The 21299-nt window shown below is 40.2% G+C and overlaps 1 protein-coding gene across 3 annotated transcripts in view; it reads right to left on the bottom strand.

The window, feature by feature from the left end:
• Positions 1-2910: 2910 nt before the first annotated feature.
• The window catches only part of SNTB1 (syntrophin beta 1), a 228302-nt gene continuing 209913 nt past the window's right edge, over positions 2911-21299 (bottom strand). For all 3 annotated transcript variants that reach the window (XM_005613396.4, XM_023648905.2, XM_070221779.1), the window contains 3 exons: positions 15050-15246; positions 9979-10169; positions 2911-6157 (listed from right to left, as the gene is read on the bottom strand). In XM_005613396.4, coding sequence (XP_005613453.4) covers positions 6065-6157; positions 9979-10169; positions 15050-15246 — 481 coding nt within the window. In that variant the 3' untranslated portion in view covers positions 2911-6064. The remainder of the gene's footprint in view (positions 6158-9978; positions 10170-15049; positions 15247-21299) is intronic.

Raw genomic sequence — 21299 nt, forward strand, 5'->3', positions numbered from 1 at the left:
TAGCACTGTGCCCTGAATGGAAGGGAGCCACATAAGGGAACTGGGCTAGCCTACCAGACGACGAGAGGCCATAAGGAAGAGAACTGAGGTGCCCCGTCTAACGCCAGCTGCAAGGCAGTGAGTGAGGCATCTTGGCCTTTCCGGTCCAACAGAAAGCTCCAGCTAAACACAGCCACATGAATGAGCCCCGGCAAAACCAGCAAGGAACTGCCCAGCCAACCCACAGAACAGTGAGAAATAGCACATGGCTTGTTCTAAGCCACTAGGTTGTGAGGTGGTTTGTTTTGCATGAACATTAAGTTCCATTCACATCAAAGAATTCATTGAGAGGGCAAGAGCAAGAAGGAAAGTTGCAAAAAACTTCATTTATTAACGCCTCAGTTTGAAGGCCCTACTTGAAGAAAAACAGAAATAGCTTCCTTTTGGACTGGCTTTGCCTCTCTCGTGAGACCCAGAAAACTTGCAAAGGAAGCAGTTGCTTCACCCCTTGTGCAGGTGAGAATTACAAAACAGAGAAACTGCAATTAGTGAGGCGTTAGTGAGGGTCTTTCCTGGACATTGCCTTTGAGCTCTTGGGAGGAAGTAGGCCTTATTCATCCAAAGAATTACAGTTGAAAGTTACTGAAAATACAACCGGCTTTGTTTCTTGAGAAGAACACTTGAGAAGAACAGAGTTTTCTTTCAACATTCCCAGACCCTGGTCCAAGCCAAGGCAGAATCGCAGCCCTCCGGCCCAGCGCGAGAGCCAGACGGGCTCCTCCTCTGAGACTGGAGTAGAGGCCGTGTCCACGGAGTGCCTTTTCCTCAGTGGGTGGGCTGATTGTGTATCAGTTCGCACTCCTGTCTCTTGTTCCTATTGGGCATTCTTATTTTTCTCCATCCTCCACCTCTGTCCTCCTCGTCTTGCTGGGACACTGTCTGAGCAGTGTTCTCAGTATCAAGTCTTATACTCTTCCAAGAAAAGGCTTTATGTCCAAGGAAAAAGATGAATAGAGGATAAAGGCCAAGATAGAGGTCCAGCAGCCAAGAGGAGAGGTGCGGGGAGGCAGCATTTCCAGGCAAGCAATTAGTTGGCTTTAAGTGGCAGCAAAAGGTCAAGCAGAGCTGGCTGTGGTGCCTAAGGTTGTGTAAGTGCTCAGAGTCCAGAGACCAGATGATGGCATTGAGGGAAGCTGAGCAGATCCACAGGATGAGCCCAGTACATTAATATAACCTACATGCCCTCAGGACTTTTAACTGATATCCCCTAACTGTAAGATAAAGAAGTAATGATAATGAAATAGTATGCATTTCAATATGGAGATGCTGGGATACAACACACTAAAAGACAAAAGAAGTAGTCAAATATTTGACTTTGACCTCTATTCAGCATGAATGAGGCACATATAAAAGTAGTCAGGTGTTTTCTGTTGGTGACTCAAGTACCATATACACACTTGCTACCAGTGACTTGTTTTTATAAAATATGTTATAAAATGCCCTGAGCAAAACAAAAACACAATCTTTCTTCCATATACATGGTAGTCACCTAGAAAATTGAGAATACATTGAATCAGTCAAAAAAATATTTACATATGTAAAATATAGCCAGGGTCTAGGCTCAAGATAATTACAAATCTTTTTCACCTACATCAATATCTCAGAGGACACAAAAATTGTGTGGGCAATGGTTCCATCGGATGTGGGGACTGTCATCACATTGCAGGAAGTCTATCAGCTCTGGCTCTTGTGCAGTAAATACCGATAGCACCCCTCCCACCATCATTGTGACAAGCAAACAACACTAGCACAGATTGCCAAAATGCCCTGCCAGTGCCACTCTTCTTGAGAACCACTTTTTAAAAAACAAATGGAATACATATATGTATCAATATCTATATCTGCATCTTGCATAACTTGCATTTAGAAATTTTGTCCATATTAGCACTTATAAATGAACATTCTTTGTAACAGTTTTAGAATATTCTAATGCATCAGTGTGCCAGGATTCATTTAGCTTTTGATGGTCACATTGATATTTTCAGCTTCTTGTTACAAACAATACTGCAAAGGTGATCCTTACACACCAGTCTTTGTGCACTTGCACAATTATATCTCTAGGATATAATTCTAGGATACAATTGACCTATGAGTTAAAAGGTACATGCATTTTTAAATGTTTTTTTATTTTTTATTTTTATCTATCTATCTATCTATTTTGCTGAGGAAGACTCACCTTGAGCTGACATCTGTGCCAATCTTCCTCTATTTTATACATGGGTCACTGCCACAGCATGGCTTGTCAAGCGGTGCCATGTCTGCACCCGGGATCAGAACCAGTGAACCCCGGGCTGCTGAAGCAGAATGTGTGCACTTAACCACTGTGCCACCAGGCCGGCCCCCGATGTACATTCATTTTTATATGAATATACTATGTTGCTATATTACTAGCAAATCATATACCCTAAGATACTAAAGTAGTATTGCTAAAATTATAAATAAACTTTGGGCATAATATGCTTGCTGACCTCTAAAGCCTTTTCCAAACTGAGATTCTACAGTTCTAAATGTAATCTCAATACTACTAAATTTTCAAGTAGTAAGAAAGACTTCTCAACCCTGGCCTGTTACATTTTTTACACGCAATTTAAAGAGAAACCAGGTTCTAGTACTACAGAGAATCAGAGTATTCGAAGCTTGGGGTGCAAGTCTAATCCCATGAAAACTTGGTTAAAAATGAGATCCCTAAGCCCCAGGTGAAGACCCATCCTGAAACTATACACAGAAAAAATGCAAAAAAAAATTGCTAGTGGCATCCACTTTACCCATTAGCACCTTCCGAGGCCAATCTTGGAGGGAGAGAATAGCAGGATGTGTCTGCACACTCCCACAGCCCTCTGCAGCTAACATGAAACCACCAACCAGTCCACCTTATTTGGAGGTGAATATTTATTTAATTCATATATAAATTTTACATGATATCCATGGTGCTATAAACATAGGCACATTTTTTTTTTTAACTCAAGGTACATTCAAAAATTACTCTCTCACCCCAGCCTGCTCCAAGCCCTTCAAGATAGACTATATCTAATATTTGTAAAACAACGGCCCAAAAGGCCATGATCATTAATTTTAGGAGAATCCTTCTGACCGTTAAGACCATTCCTTCTGACTTCAGCCAAGCAGGGTCAACAAGCTTTTGGACAAAGGAGCATATGTTTTTTAGCATTTTAATTCCATCAATTGATAGAATTAATTAAATGCCTCTGCCTTGGCATTTTTTAATAGGTTTATGGTTTCGTTTCTCCTACTTAGTTCAGGTCAGAAAAAACTTGATATCTATATTCCTATTGGCTTTCTTCAAATCCCTATGGGATGGTTTAAAGATAGGTCACCACACCAAAGGGTTCAGCTAACCACATCTACTAACAAATGGGCAGCTTCCCACTAAGTACAAATTAAAACATTATTCATTTGTATTGGTTTGCCCCTAAAGGCACAAACATTGTGAATTTAATAATTCATCCATTCAAATAAGAAGTCAATCGAACACAGAGTGAATTAGACCAAAACAAATTCCCTAAAATGACTGAGTTGATTCATTGGCTGTACCCAGGCATGATCCAGACATATGAGTTTTGTCATTCACAACATTCATAACACACATCAAGACAAGAGTAAAATCTACAGTGTAAAGTCATTGTAACTTGTTGAATTCACAATGAGGAAAAATGAGTATTTGAAATTGATTCATCATAGCCACTCTGATACGATGCACTTTAACTTGGAGGCAAAAAAAAGATTCATATACACGATTCTCTTAGTAAAATTTTCTATTTCTTGCTAATAACACCTTTTAATTCAGAAAATGCATTAATTTTATTCAAATACATTTTTTTCTAAAATATAAATATTTAAATTAAAATTTTATAAATGCAGAGAATGTAGTTTCTGTTGACTCCCCACCCAGATATTAATCAGTCCAAAACTTAAGTGATGAAGAAATAATATTTGTAATTACGATCATTTTAGTTTGTCTATAAATATATATGATCTTTGCAACTTAATTATGAGTAATTAACTCATACTTCATGTAGTACTGAGCACCTTAGATTACATATTGTTGAATTAAACTATTGGCATTAATACATGTATTTTAATATGTTATTTACAATACACAAGTATAATTCTCTTGTATAACAACATTCCAGTGATTTTTGAAAATACATAATGAAAGAGTGCAGTATAATTTACAAATGCATCAAAGCTTTCCTCCAATATTCAGGCTGGGACTCACTCTTGAGCATTTTAAAACAGGAAACAAAACAAAACAAGAAGCCAATATCCTAAAGCTGTGCTTTCCACTGTGTTTAGTCTTGTTTTGTTTTAAAACACTAGCTTCCCAAGATGCTCCAGTAGAAAGGAGTTCTGGAGGTAAGCGCAAGGAATGGCACAGGGGACCCCCCCAGAAGAACCACAATGTGCATTAAAGCGAGGAGACCTGTAATCATGAAATCTGTTGAACATTTCTTAACTCAGTATTTCACAAACATTTTTGATTACCAAACCTCTTATTTTCCCCACCACAAAACACCTCTCAGTCAATGGCCTTTGGAACTAGCATTCCATGATACCTATTATGGGGCAACACTGATCTAAAATAAAACTCTGCAACTCAATAAACGCATACGTCTCAGTGAGCAAAATCACATTCCTTTAAAACAGTTTCACCTTTTAAAGCTCTTTGCATAGGTATTTGCTAAAATATGATTCTGAGAAAACACACAAATCTAACCCAGAACGTTTGTCTATGTAAACTACAGGGGAAAGAAAGATTACAAATGCTTACAGAAATTCTAGAACTAATTTTCAAGGTTTGAGGAAAGTGACTCCAAAATAATAGGTGTATTTTTAGTGAATTCATTTTGAAAGACAAAAACAAAAGCATTAAATCAGTAATACGCTATATGGTGTCTGAAAATATTCTTGTAGAAAAATATCAGGTCATTATATCATTTCCTTGGAATTCCGAAAGAGCATTGGATGCTATCAATACATCTGATTATAATGCTGGGTGTATGCATAAACCCCAGCATCGTTCAGAATTATATGAAGCTGCTCTATTACTGGTTCGAAAATGCATGCATACAAGCACAGGCAGAAATAAGAGTCAATAAATTGCTCAGCACTTCCACTGAAAACCACAAAACAGGGATAATTATTTAACCCCACATGAGTTGTTATATCTATATATATAGCAAATGACAATCTTTTAAAAAATATCCATAATTTGCTTCCTATAAATAAAGCTATCAGTCTTGGTTCTAAGATAGCAGACCTTGGTGTGAATGCAGCCCCAGAATTAATCATCTTCCACGCACAGCACTCTTGAGCAAAGCTTTGCAATTTAAGCAGTCTACTTCGGCTCAGATTCCACCAGCTTACAGCTCAGATCAGTATCTGATGCTTTATTTAATTCTCGCCCAGCATAGGCTAATGAGAACACTTCAGAATCTTCCTACATCGCTGAAAGATAATTCATTAAGAAAAGGTAAAGCTGCTTCATACTTAAATAAAAGGTGGGTTTCCATTTGAAGTACTTTCCTTTCCTTACCAGCTAAAGTCAACTCAATTAGAAGTAGGAAATAAGTCACAATAAAACAAAGGATCATTGTTCCTGGGGGGGGGGGAAAGAGGGGAAAACGCCCATTTCTCATCTCTTCATCCCTTGCTTACCTGGGTGAACCAGTTGCCTAGAACCTGGTATGATTAAGATCTGCACACGCTGTTCTAATTTCATGTCCTTGATTGTCATTATTTAAAAGTTATGCTGTGTATTTCCAATTTCCCTCACTTCTTTACCCTTTGACTGTTCTAAAAAGACAGTTTTATTCCGATGTTCCTTGCGGTGTTTTCTCAGGGTACCCCCTTGTAATTGATGAAATTGACAGAGCAGTCTGGGATAGTTACACGGGACCCTTGGGTTGTAAAGCTGACTGTGGCATGCTGGTGCACTGATGTCTCATGTTACCCTTTCTGGTGGCACTACAGCCTTCCTTTTCTCAAAGGCAAGTCGCCCCTCTGTTCAGGCCACCAAGCCCAGTCTTGTAATCTTAGCTGACAGGAAGGAATGAATGATGAAAACAATTGGCTTGGGGCAGGAATGAAGGTCCAGTTGCTGAAATTGAAAAAGAAGAGAGCATGAGAGATTTTTAAATTAATGCTTGATACAGAATAGCGATTTACACATCAAAAGGATCTGTGTACTTCCTGCTTTTAAGTGTTAACTGGGTGTTATGCGTTCAGGTTGTTACTCCTCAACGGTGGCATCATCAGAGCAGAACTGGGGACAGCAGATGAGATTGAGAACAACTCCCTCAGTTCTCCTGAATTAGGTCAGGGGATAAAAACATAAGTGTTATGTTTTTAAATCCTTGCCCCCCCCCCACCCCACGAGATAAAAAAATCTCTTTGAACTTACTCCTTACATCTCATATATCTCTTTTCTGAAATAGGTTCTGTGAAATTTATATATACCAATAGCATAAATACTGAGGTTGCCTTTCTTGACTGTCTAAACCATTTACTTTTGGTATCACAATAGTGATATTATTTATGTTGGGTTAGGGACAGTGTGAAGCAGTACAGAATTTCACATCTGATGACCAGGTTTGAGTCCTGGTTCTAACAGGTTTTAGATGTGTAATCTTGGACAAGTTACTTAACATTTTTTTCAGTCTTACCTAACTCACGGGGTAATTAGAGTATTAAATGAGATACTGTTTGTGAAAATTCCTTATAAATTCTAAAACGCAGAACCCGTGCTGCTAAAAGCAGCTGTGTCCTCACTGTCCTACTCTGGACTGTAGTGAGCACGTACATCTCGTGTCTGTTAAGGTCTCTCCTCAAGTCTTCTCCTTGTTGTGTTCCTACAGAGCCAACACGTGGTCAGAGCATAAGAGTCAGGCTGAGTTTTTATCCCCTGACCTAATTCAGGAGAACTGAGGGAGTTGTTCTCAATCTCATCTGCTGTCCCCAGTTCTGCTCTGATGATGCCACCGTTGAGGAGTAACAACCTGAACGCATAATAATAGTATCTAGCGAAGTTAAGATTTTACGTGTCATGCACCAGGCCCTGTGCTAAATATTTTCCACACACTATCTTATTTCATTCTCACAAAATCCTTATGCGATAGCTATTGTTATTATCTCTATGTTTTATACGGGGGACTAAGATGTGGAGAAGTTATAAAGCTTTCTGAGATCATCGATCTTACAGTAAAGACAAAGTGTGGACTCAAATGCATGTCTAATGCCAGAGTCAAGGCTTAACCACAATATTTTGTTTCACTAACACAGAATGCAACTTTTGAGAGTCACCTAAGGATTACCTACTTTGGTCCCTGTATTTTATGGATGAGAAAGACTCAGATCCAAAGAAATAAAAGGACTTGCCCAAGACAATTGGTGCGGTAGTTAAAAGACTCAGAAAGAGAACTTGGGTCTCTTGACCTTCAATTTAATCCATTTCCTACAACTCACCTCTGCTCCCCTCCCCCACACCGGAAAGGCCTGGAACCTGCCTCTTGGGGTTGCTTAGCTACATCCTGGGGGAGCTGGATCTGAACTTGAGCTTATCAGCTTAATGTACTGGCAGCAAGAAGTCAGTTCTTCCTGGATCTTTCAAGTCAGGTCATAACTACAGGCAGAAAGCCTGAAGTTTAAAAGTAAGTGATTTTCCTCATGGGGAAAAATAGCCTTAAATTTTTCAGTCAAGGATAAAACAGGAGACTGCTCCTTGTCCTTTCCCACTTTGCTAGGGTGTAGTCACCTTCAGGAAAAAGTACATGGCTGGGTGATTGATAGAGCAGCCACTGAACTGCAAATATTCTCAGTAAAATGGATTTTCAAATCACTTATTTCCAAACTGGGGCTTCAGGCTAAACTTACTGATTGAAACACACAAATCAACAACAACAACAACAATAACAACAACAACATCCCATAAAATTCTGCAGATCCATTTCTTTTTTGAGGAAGATTAGCCCTGAGCTAACTGCTGCCAATCCTCCTCTTTTTGCTGAGGAAGACTGGCCCTGAGCTAACATCCATGCCCATCTTCCTCTACTTCCTATGTGGGATGCCTACCACAGCATGGCGTGCCAAGCGGTGCCATGTCCATACCCGGGATCCGAACTGGTGAACCCCAGGCTGCTGAAGCAGAACATGCACACTTAACCGCTGCACCACCTGGTCGGCCCCTGCAGATCCATTTTAAAGGTTACAAAAATGACTAGCTGGAAATTGTTTTCAGGAAGTGAGTTCAGATCAACTGTCAGCCACAGGACATGGATGTCGCCATGTCATCAGTCAACTCCTATTAGGTAACTTGAATGGTTTTCAGAGCACTGTCAATATAATCCCACAGGAGAAATGACTGAAATAACTGTGGAGAGATGGGGGTGGGGGGAGCAGGGATTGTGGAAGGCCTGTAGCGGAATTAAAATTACTGGATTTTTAAAACTGAGATCTATCTCTGCATTTTACATATTCCCCATCCCTGTTATCAAGGGGAAGTCAATAAATATTTGCCGATTAACCGGGTGACTAGGGAGGACCTATGTTATTACAAAATCAAGTTCCTCTTGAACGTCTACATTCTTCAGGTTGAATGAGATGCTATGTCTTCCTGAGAAATGCCCAGAACTATGCTTGTTAGAAGGTGGAAGAACATGCTGACAAATAGAAATGGCAAGCAATAGGATATATTGGAGTATATGAGGAAGCCATTTGGTATAAACCTAATTCGGCCTGACTTTGTTTTTTCCAAAAGGGCCTGACTGTGGCCATTGAGCATGCATTGTATATCTGCTTAGACATTTTGAGATAAAGGTGCAACTTCCCTCCGCCTCCCAACATTGGCATCTCCTTAAGGATTAAGCATCTTTCCTTAGGCTGGGAACTGATTGCAGCACTCATCTGTGACCACCCAGCTCAAGGCAACAGACCTGCCACCCTGCTGTGTTCATGAGACAGCAGACCTATCTGCTGTTTCCATCAATTGCTGTGCCGACAGAGCAGCCTCGTGACTATTGTAAAAGGGACATTTCAATCATATGTGAAACATCCTCTTTGAGGGTATATAACCACCCTGTATACCCCCACTTCTTTGGAGTGCTCTGTTCTTTTGTGGAAAGACTCTCCCGGGTTATAATCCTCACATTTTAGCTCAGAATAAACTCGCCCAAATTTTCATTTATAGATTGGTTATGGATTATCTTCATTGACAACGCGATTCTTACCCTTCTGTAGAACCGAAGTAATGCACTTTTTCATTACAGAAGGCAGTAACGATCACAGGAAATCATGAATTTAAACACATGGGCTATTTGCATTGACAGAAGATGTTACCTTAAGTGACAAATTTGCTAATTTTTTTTGACGTTAGCCCAAAGCTGCTGGGCCTTTCTCTGGCCTTCTCTCCACTTGGGCAGAGCTGACCAGGTTCTCTTTGTTTCCCCTGCTGTCCTTTCTACTCTGCCATCATCCGGCACCTCCCCTCTTCCTGCTGCCTATGTGCTCTGCTCCTGAGACCTCCCAGGTGGCCTGGAGGGAGAGTTTTACACCCCTGCCTCCCTGACACCTAGCACAACGCCAAGGTTGGATTAGATGCTTGACACTTTTAAAAAAATCAATGGTACATTGTGAAGCCAGTGGGACCCTATTTAAGAAGAATTTAATGCTGGCTTTGTAAAGAAGTATTTCCTTTGACTCAAATATTTATGTGAGACTCCAGTAGAAAATGAGACCAAAGTAAAGAACGGTGAAAGAATTGGATCTTCTCACTGTTTTTTAAGAATCAAATAAGATATGAACCTGCAAATACTTTAACAGTCAAATGCTAAATAAATATAAGGCAGCGTTATGTTTGCAAGCCATACAGGTGTGTCGCATAAGGTAATATATGAGATTACACCATCTGAAGAAAAGCGCACTTACGAACTCTCCATCTTTGCCTCCAAAATCCAAATACAGCATCCTGATTCCATCATCTGAAGACATTTTCAGCTTTTCATAAGGAGACTGTATGATTGTCTTGGGAAAGGCACCCTCCTGTGGCTCAGTGGTAAGAGAAAATCCATTCTCATAATGTATGGTCAAACGGCACTCCTGGTTTTTGTAGGTGCAAGCTGAAAGAGACAGACAGACAGACAGACAGACAGGATGAACAACAGAAGTCAATCCATTGTCCCAGGCACTTAACTTTCAAGTCTCCCCAGTCCCAGAAGCCAGGCACAAATCACCTTCTAAAGTGGAAAATTAGTAATTGTTTATGAAAATATTGTCCATTGACTTTGATATTGTAATTTAACTTGCCCCATGAAACTAAGGGGAATAAATGGAAAGAAGTTCCTTTTGCTGGGATTTACTGAATTTTATATGTGCTCCAGCCCTCATCTGACCATCTGACAACACATTATGTAGTTAGGGTACTTGTCTTCCAATGGCCTTGTGCCACTAAGCTTGGAAAAAAACTGACATTTGATTTAGAGTAAGCTACCTCTGGATCATCATCTCACACACACACACACACACACACAATCAAGGCCATGTCTACCGCTTGGTAACATTACCAACGTTAACAAATATAACACACCTAAGAAGTCAGGAGGAAGTAGCTCAAAAATTATCTAATTTTTAATTTTAAAAAAGTCGAATAAAGCTCATTTTATAAATAGAAAGGTGTGCTTTTTAAATTTCCCTGATGATCTGATAATCTTGGGTCCTGGAAAGGCTGCTGTTGCAGAGCGACATCAGATGTGGCCCCTCCCATGAAGAATGCTGCTTCCTCCCTCTGCCCAGTGTGGCATCTAGGAATCTCCAGTGGTGTCCCCGTGGTGCCCTCTGATCCAAAGGTACAAATGAAAACCTCTTGATCAGGTCAGGGGCCAGCTTTTATCTACGGTTCCCAGTGCATTTAGGAAAAGAGACCAGAGCTTTAAGCTTATGAGCTGGACAGGGGACTGCTGCCAGAATCCAAGTTCCCATTTAGGAAGACTTGTGAACGTTTAAAACCCTGGATCAAAAAGTTCTGAAAAAGGTTATTCCGTATCAGATTGGATTTTTTGCCTCACAAAACACCACGTTTAACAGACTCTGGCAAGTAAATTGCCTCAGGCCTTCATATGCATCTGAAAACTCTTTAGGGAAACCAGGCCATTTTCTTTGCTGGGGACAGGTTCTGAGGAGAAGAGTAAGGGCACTACTGATTACTCTGTACCATCCTTAGCTCAGCTCAGCTCTATAAACCAAACTTAATTTCACCTTTCCACAAACTTCTGAAGCACGATCATAGCTTAATATTCTAGGAGAAAAAAGCAAAGCTCAAAGAGATGCACATGTCACAACCCAGGTGGTTTAGATTTCAAAATTCACGTTCTTTCTACCATGTGCCATGTATCTTTCTCATACTCTGGTACTAAGGATATGGAGGGACGGAGGGAGGGACCTTGGCAAGAGTCTCTCAGAGTCAAACAGTGGGGTGGGGGAGGCCTTTAGAGTTGGGGGAAGAAACAGGGGTCTCTATCTGCTCATAGAATGAGGTTGCTTTTAATTGAAGCTCTGGTTAAAACATACACCCCTTCCTTGAGTCTTTCTGGGCAGAGCCCTTTGTTAAATCTTCAGTTCTCCTCTTAGAAGGGCCCTAGACTTCTACCCTTCCAGTCCAAGGATGACCAAGGACAGTGGCATAGACGTAGTTATGGCTTCCCATCTTAAATCCTTGTTTTTGACACACTTCACCTCTACTGCAGAATAGGTGGGCGAATGGGCTCTAAACATTTTTTTTCCTTCCTCCATATTTGAATTTTAAAGCTATGCCATCAGATATTGTGAATTAACCGATCGCAATTACTTTTAATTCTAGTTGACCTCAAATGGTATTCGTGGCCTTTAATATAATGGAATCGGTTATCTGAAGATGTTCTCAGTCTACACAGGATAAACCGAACACATTATCAAGTTAATTGAAGCTCTGATTAAAACATAAGCCCTTTCCCCAACTCTCTGGAGGCATCTTTTAATTTGTAACTGAGTTGCACCTTTGGTCATCTCCATAATTTCTTTTCTCCCACCACCCATCTAGCTTAGTTCATACAATTCTTTGTTACTCTCCTGTGGCTGGACTATCCAGAGCTTCATTATTTTCCTGTTGAAGTAGAATTCAGTTTATTGAGAGAGAAAGATTTTACAAAATTTGTGGAATGTAAACTAAACCAAATCCTTTTGGCCATCTCCATTCTATCCTAGAACACTCTTGAATTTGCTGTAAAGAGTCTGTTCTTCTCTGATATTACACATATAACTTCATTAAATTTAGGTTTTTGGGTGGCTTGGGCCTTTTCTAACTCAGGCTCGAAACTCCAGTTCTTGTTGTCGTACAGAATAGGCATCAAAAATAAAAGCTTCAGTGATACTCCAAAAAGTTTTTCAACAATGATGGAAAATACCTGGGGGCACTGATTAATTTCAGGATAATTTTAAAAAGACATTGGGAATCTTGGAGATACTGCAGCAGAATGCTACAAAACATCTAGTCTTTCATATTTGCCTGAGTAGGGGGAATGCGGAGAAACCCTCACTACACATTGATGTCTGTCCCATCTTTTAGAATATTCCTGGGGGCCTGAGGAAGTTGCAGCCCAGTGTAGTACTGCTTGCAGAGTGGTCCATGGACCAGCAGCATCAGCACCACCTGGTATCTTATTAGGTACAAATTCCCAGCCCCCTCTCCCAGAACTGCTAATCAGTATCTCTGAAGGTGGGGTCAGCAATCTGAGGCTTTTCGGAGTAAAACTAAAAAACAATAGCATTATAGACACGGTTAACTATATATTGTGCTGGCTGATGAAAACCACTGGAATCCACCTTAACAAACGTAAAAGATTTTACAACATGTAGTCTGTTAATTAATGTAGCTTAGATTCATATAACTTTTCCAGTCTCTTATTTTGCCTTTGCCCAATTAAAAAATTAAATTCTCTATATCTCTATATTTACATATGTATGTATTTATATCTATCACCTGTCTATCCTCTATCTGTCTATTTGTATGATTTGGAGAGTGGCATGAGAATTATTTATCACAGCAACCTGGACAGAATTGTTATTTTTTGACCACTGGTTTAACAGTGAGAAGTTCCGTCTCTGAAGACACTATAGTGAATAAAGAATGCACTTTAGAGGTAAGTTCAGCTCTGTCCTTTATTTGTTGTGTGATCTCAGGCAGGTTACTGAACCTTTCTTAGGAATTTGCTTCGTGATTTTTAAAGTCAGGTTGACAAAGGAATGGTGAGGATTAGATGAGAGGAGGCAATGTATTGTGACCCAGGACACGCACACACATTTGAATCAGAAGTTCTACAAAATAATATTTACACTGATATTTCTATTCCAATTAATTTCATTTTTAAAATGTTGCTCTTGCCTCAATTAATTTATTTCAGGACCCTGTAGGGGAGGAAGACATTTCCTCTACCTGCTCTGGGTTCTTCTGGCCAGAGAACAAATTAAATTCACATGAGACAGAATAACAGGAGAAAATTAAACAAAGCTTTATAACATGTATACATGGGAGAGGCTCAGGCCACCTGAGCAACTCGCCAAAATGGCCGAAGTCACCACCTTAAATATCATCTTCAGCTAAAGACAAAGGAGGATGTTGGGGGTGGGAGGAGTCAGTTACAGGAGATTACCAGACAAGTGCAGTAAACAAGGGTCAGGTTATTATGCAGATTTAAGTCCTCGCCTTCTGCATTGATAAGAGTTTCTAGAGATAGGGTCATCCCTCCTTCCTGGTACAGACAGGGAGACACATTTACAGATGGAGATTTCCTTTACAATGTAAATGTCTCTTAACAAAGGGTAAGTAAACTCTGCTTTTCAGAGTTTCTTTCCTGTCTGCAGTTTTTAAAACTAACAAGCCCAAAATAATCCTCATGCCAAAGAGACATATCTCGGGGTGGCCAATTCCAGTCCCCTAAAACCCAAAAAGAATTGTTTTCGCAGTATGAAAAACACTAAGAGACATTATATACAATGCCTGGCACTTCGCAAGTACTCAACAAGCAGTACAGGATGGAAGGGTTCTTCCTTCTACACACATATCCCATTTCTACCATTGACTAGTCCGCTCTCAGAGTGCTACATGAATGTGGATCACACTCTCTGTGCACTCCTTCCATCCTGCCACTGCCACTCCCTTCATACCAGGGACAGGGGTCCCTGCTGACTCTTCCCAAGGCTTTTCCTCTAGATGCCTTTGTTCCTGCTCTTTTTCACAGCCTGGTTCTCCTGTTTTCTGATCAACTCTGTGAGCTACCTAATCCATTTCCAATAATTTTATTCTGTGATAAATTTCTATTGTTTCCAACAAGAACTCTACTAGTTTGTGCCTCAAAGTTCACTCCTCTAGGAAGCCACCCCTGGGTTATTGGTAGGAAAATGACATCTGAGTATCCAAGTTACCAACTTTTCTTGACTGAAGATGGGGTAAGGCTTTTCACAATCAAAACCTTGGGTTCCATTTTAGTAAAAAGTGCTCTAATTTAGAGGAATTTAAATTTACCCCTGGAATTTTTTTTTTTTTTTAAAGAGCTTATTTAACACAGTGTTTAGTACATAGCTAGCACTCTTTTTTTTTTTTTAAAGATTGGCACCTGAGCTAACAACTGTTGCCAATCTTTTTTGTTTTCTTTCTGCTTTATCTCCCCAAATCCCCCTAGGTACGTAGTTGTAGGTCCTTCTAGTTGTGGCATGTGGGACGCCACCTCAATGTGGCCTGACGAGCAGTGCCATGTCTGCGCCCAGGATCCGAACCAGCGAAACCCTTGGCCACCGCAGCGGAGTGCACGAACCTAACCACTTGGCCATGGGGCTGGCCCCGTACCCCTGGAATTTTAAGTGCCCCACAAGGACAGTAATGGAAAAGACTTTGAGGCCAGGGTGGAGTTGAGGGTGCTTTCCTCCTGTAAGAGTGTGACATCGGTGGCTCATGGCCAGCAGTGCTCACCTGTGGTGATTTCAGAAATGAGTTCAGCTGAGTTGTGGCAACCCTGTACTATGCTCCGTGTCCAATGGGAGAGGTCTCTGCTGATCTCGGCCCTGAAGAGATGTGTTTCGATCCCCTGCCTGGTACCAGTTCGAGTTGCAAAGGACAGATCCACACCAGCCTGGGGCGATCCTTTCCCTGGACCTGAATGGACCAGCCTATTGAGAGAGAGAGAGGAAAAGAAAGAGACAGAGAGAGAGAGAGAGAGAAAGAGAGGTATCAATCATCAAAATGGAAACTACTTCATTCACCTGACACGTCACTTGGTTAAAGGCTCCAAAGTGGTGATTTGCTCTCATTTTTCTAATCGGGAACCAAAGGATCCACGATGCCCTGATGTTCACCATGGTTTTCTGCCATCTCCTCACCCAGTTCCTCTCTGATAGTAGAATGAGATTAAGACACTGCCCAAGAACTGAGCATCTGGTTGAATATGCAGGGGAGTTGAGTAATATGACTTTAACTATAGTTAGACAAATTCAGCTACACTCATTCAGCCAAAAAGAAAGAGAATTAAGTAAACAAAGGAGAGATCATTTTAAATAGTGTGGGAAAAGTCCCCCAACATTCCATTTGTGGCCATATATATGTCCCAGTGTGAACATGAGCTGGGAAAGGGAATCAATCATTTCCTAGGTTAGATGTAGTTCCCCTGTGTTTGTTGTAGTTTGGAGCATCTGGCTGCATGGAATGTGCTTCTGGGTTTGCATTTTTCATGCATTCAGCCTCCAAAGGCAAGCAAACAACCATGGGATGCAACTGAAGAAGAGCAATCTGTATGACTGTGTTAAAGCTTGAGAAGGAACTCGGGATGCTGGACTTCTTGACAAATGGAAGAGAACTGCACTTTATGGGAGATTTAAGGGATTTTCGAGAGTTATTTTACCACACAGGATTTTCACACTGACTTTAGGACTGACGCTCAGCATAAAATGTGACTCTCATAGTAAATATTTTCTGGAAGACCAGACTTAAACTAGGAGGCATCAAAGTCTCCGAGTGCTACTTACTGAGTAGGCTCCCACTTCTCACTTGCTCCTTTATACACTGGGATCTCTCCTGCTCTCTCCTACTCCTCAGTATCTCAATCTCCTTTTGGGAGAGACCATAACATCAATAATTTGCAGGGTAGCATAATTTGGTTAATGTTACTTCTCTCCAGGGTCTTTGCATTTTCAGCCTTATCTTTTAACACAGAAAGAAACTCTACCATGTGCTACAGAAATTCCAGGTGTCTATTTACTTGGTGGATGGGAGAGTTATTTTCTTAGGCAAAGCGCTTATTAGCTCTAGATTAAAAGCCGTATAAAGGAAATCCAAAAGCTTCTTTTCTCTTGTAAGCTTAAATATTATAGAACAAAATGATCAGTGCAATAAAACATATTGTAGCCTGTTGAGTTTCTAGCAACAAGCTTGTTGTATAACTCTGAGGAGCGTTTTTTTTACTGACAAAGTTGGAGTTAGTGGTTTGCAATGCCAAGTTGGAGAAAAAGGTTCACTGAAAAACCTTTTGGTTGTAAAATTCTTTGAAGATAGACAAGTTCCCAGGAAATAACAAATGTTGGCAAGAATGTGGAGAAAAGGGAACCCTTGTGCACTGCTGGTGGGAATGTAAATTGGCACAGCCATTATGGAAAACAGCATGGAGGTTCCTCAAAAAATTAAAATTAGAACTATCATATGATCCAGCAATCCCACTTCTGGGAATACATCCAAAGGAAGCAAAATCAATATCTCCAAGAGATATCTGCATTCCCATCTTCATTGCAGCATCATTCACAAGAGCTAAGATATGGAAAACACCTAAGTATCTGTTGATGGATAAATGGATAAAGACAATGTGATATATATACACAATGGGATATTATTCAGCCTTTAAAATTAAGGAAATCCTGCCATTTGTGAGAACTTGGATGAACCTGGGGGGCACTATGCTAACTGAAATAAACCAGACAGAGAAAGACAAGTGCTGTATGGTATCATTTGTATGTGGAATCTAAAAGAAAAGTTGAACTCATAGAAACAGAGTAGAAGGATGGTAATCAGGGTATGGGGGGTGGGCAAAGTGGGGAGACATTGGTCAAAGGGCACAAACTTTTAGTTATACGATGGATAAGTTCTGAGGATCTAACACAGAGCATGGTGATGGCAGTTAACAACACTGTTGTGTATACTTGAAATTTGCTAACAGAGTAGATCTTAAGTGTTCTCACCAAAAAAAACCAAAAAGGTAACCATGTGAAGTGAGAAATGTGTTAATTAACTTGATTGTGGTAAGCATTTCACATGTATATCAAATCATCATATTGTATGCTTTAAATATATATAATGTTATTTGGCAATTATGCCTCAAGAAAAGAAATAATAAAACGTAGAGAAGGTCCATGAATCTCATTGAGAGGAGAATCTAGGACAGTGTTAAGGGAAGAGTCGGTTGACATGGGCGCCCACAGGCAGGGCCGTAACACCTAGAGACGAGTCCCATTCGAGAGGAGGACATTTTGTAATGAGATGCGAACAAGAGTGACTGAGAAGCTGCTGGAGGTTTCAAAATCTACATGACGGTAAAGAAAACAGAAAGTATTTCTCAAAAGCCCAACATAGGTTTTAAAGGGTTTTAAGCTCAGGTAAAAATTCATCAAGAAAAGGTCTGTGTAAATAGCATGAATTTATATGGTGTTTTCTTAAGTGCTCAGAAGTGTTTTTAATTCTCAAAGTTTACCTTTTAGTTGCTTTAAGGAATATAACTTAGTGGTTAAGTTCTCTTGCTCCACTTCTGGAGCCTGGGGTTTAGGGGTTCAGATCCTGGGTGTGGACGTACACACCACTCATCAAGCCTTACTGTGGCAGCATCCCACATACAAAATAGAGGAAGACTGGCACAGATGTTAGCTCAGCAACACTCCTTCCTCAAGTAAAAAAAAACAAGGAAGATCGGTAATGGATGTTAGCTCAGGGCCAATCTTCCTCACACACACACAAAATATACACATATATATCTAGCTCTTTCTTTTTAAAATCTTAAAGTCTCTATCAGTTTGGCACTTCTGGCAGGCTGCATGGTAAACTGAAATGAGATACAGTTTTGGGAGGCATAAAAACCTTCATTAGATCCCCATTCTGCCATCTGTTAAATGTTCTAAAAATTACTACCTCATAAGGTAGCATTGTGAAGATCAAATGAAATAATCTATGTGCTGTATGTAGTACAGAACCTAGCATATTGATTATATTCAATAAGTATTGTTTCCATCCCTTGCCCATACTCTCAGTTTTCTTATTTTGAAAATATAATTCCTGCCTCACATGATTAGGATTAAATATAATAAAATACATAATGCACTTAATCCAGTATTCAGTGCCTCATAGTAAGCATTCAATAAAAATTAGCTCCCTGATGCCTTCTCTGGCCTAATGTGTTCTCACTTTCTATCCCCTAAATTTCCATCCAGGGGATATCAACCCTGTCACAATTCAGGGCCAGTGTAAATGTGGCATAGAGGCACAACTGAAATGAGAAAAAGATATACCACTCTCACGGAAAATGTTTTTCTGTGAATTTCCTATCAATATTTGTTTTTCTCCAGAGAGACTATAAAATTGAAGCCGACAATAACTAGAAAACGCAATTCATTAGAAAATTCACATTTGGTAGAACTGGGTTTGAGGAATGAAATTACCAACAGAATATAACACGGTAAGAGAAAGCCCTGTATCTAGCTGACCAACATCACGCACCGGAAGTCCCTGACGGGGAAACTCAGTGTGTCATAGGAAGTAATGATGAAAAAAGAACCTTTGTAGGGAGGACTACTCATATTCTCTGTTATTTGTCTCATCACCAAATTCTCATTGATTGAAAAGAAAAGGGAAGAGGAAAAATTGACTTTTCAACTAAACAAGTGTGAATTATCTAATATTTATAGTAAAAAACAAGTTGATTTGCCATCTGACAAATAGCAGGCATGCTGAATTATGTGCTTTTTTGAATACACCAGGATTGGTTAATGAAACATACAGAACTGTATGAAAACTCTGAGATAAAGCAAATTGTCTTTTCCGTTACCATGTGTGCACACTAGTAACAAAAGGATGCTTTTTCCGGGTTAAAATCAAGTGAACTTTATCAGATATTCACATGATGCATACGAGTACACATCCGCAGACCTTGAAAATTATTTTATAAATACCCATGTAGGTATGGGGAAATGAATATATATCTTTTGAAAATTTCTAGATACGCAATTCAACTATGCAAAAGAAAAGCTTGGAGACGTATCCATTAAAATGCCAAGCAACTTTATGGGTGATTTCACTTCTTCTTATGTTTTTTTAAATTCTTAAAATTTTCTGTAAGCAACATATACGACACAGTTTAAAGATTAGCTTTAAAAGGCTATGAGGTGAAATGAACCCAAATCTTTCACTTTAATTCTTAGAGTCAGGATTCCCATTGCACTGAAAAATACATGCATTCTGACTCAGTGTGGTATACAGGGATTGTTCGTTGTTTGTTTCACGTTAGTGGCATTTCAGTGTTGGAAGACTAGGTGAGTTCATCTATGTCCTCTTGCATTTGTTTGTGTCTGGGTTATTCTAAATTGTCCATGTCTAGCTCCCAAGACCTAGCACCTGCAGGCTGTGCCTATGGAATAGCCTTTCTCAGAATGAAGTTAACTGATCCACATGGGATGAAACCTACACCTGTGGCCTCATTAATCCCTTACATGAACAAACTGGCCTCCAGCAAATGAGGCAGGAGAGATGCTGAGACCTGCCGGTTGAAACTACAGGATCCTTTTGGATTCAGGGGTGTTCTCAGGGGACTTAGAGGGGCTTTCTGCCCTGTCCGGGTCTCTTCTCCCCTCCTTCCACCTAACTACCAAAAATCACTCACTAAGTCATTTATTCATTCAATCAATCAATAAAGATTTTGCCATTCTCCAACTCATACATCCCATGATATTCATGGAGGACTGTTAGGGACTGAGTTGTGTCCTCCTAAAATTTGCACGTTGAAGTCCTAACCCCCAATGTGACTGTACTTGGAAATAGGGCTTATAAGGAGGTGAGAAAGATTAAGCGAGATAATAAGGGTTGGGCCTTAACCAATAATTGGTGTCCTTATAAGATAAAGAAAAGATTTCAGAGATCTCTCTCCCTCCATGCACACAGAGAAAAGGCCATGTGAGAACAGAGCAAGAAGGCAGCTGTCTGTAAGCCAGGAAGAAAATCCTTATCAGAAACCAACTCTCACAGCACCTGATCTTGAACTTTTAGCCTCCAGAACTGTGAGAAGATTAATCTCTGTTGTTTAAGTCACCCAGCCTGTGGTTTTTGTTATGGCAGCCCTAGGAGACTAATAAAAGTACCTACTCTGTGCAGACTCAAGACTAGGAATAGTGTGAGCAGAACAGACATGGCCCAAGCCTTGAGGAGATATAGCTCAAAAGAAGAAATACTCTCTTCCCTCCTAATTCCCACAGCCTCTTAACTCCAGATTCAGCTCCAGTTCTTCAGAGACTTATTCCCAGAATACAGAAGAGAGTCAGAACCAGCCTCTGGTAGATGACAAACGGAGGATATGAGCCAGGGGTGGGTGGATGGGTGGAGAATTATTCCTCCTCATTGGGGGGACCCAATTAGTAAGAAGATCTTCCTCTAGAGGGTGTCTGAACCTCCAGGAAAAGCAGGTCTGTCACAAGAATGGAGAGCAGTGGATTCTGGTACAAGAACAAAGAAGGACCTCACATTTATCAACATATTTGTTGCTTCATTCCTATTAAGATGTTGAAAATAATAAAGTTCCTTTGTTTTTTATATCACCCCCAACTAACTGCTTTTGATTGTCAATAGCAATAAGCTGGAGATGATACATAGACATGTGGACATTCACCACTATGCCATCTTGAGGAGACCAGAGATTTGGTTGTTCTATAAATTATGACATTGCAAAGATGAGACAAGGCCACTGGACAAGATAAGAGCAAGATCCTTTCTCTTACCTCTTTTTGTTATGTGAGCTGCCACGGTGATAGGCGTGGAACTACTAGGAAGAGATAGAGAAAAACAGTGGAATGGTTACATTCATAAATGCTCTGTGAAATTTTTCTCTTGAGATGAATTTGTATTGGCACATTTCTGACTCCAAGCCAATAAAACAATTTAGGATATTGTATTGTCCAATAGTTTGCTCACTGAGCATCTCCAC

Source organism: Equus caballus, chromosome 9 (assembly GCF_041296265.1).
Source record: "Equus caballus isolate H_3958 breed thoroughbred chromosome 9, TB-T2T, whole genome shotgun sequence".
NCBI lineage: Eukaryota > Metazoa > Chordata > Mammalia > Perissodactyla > Equidae > Equus > Equus caballus.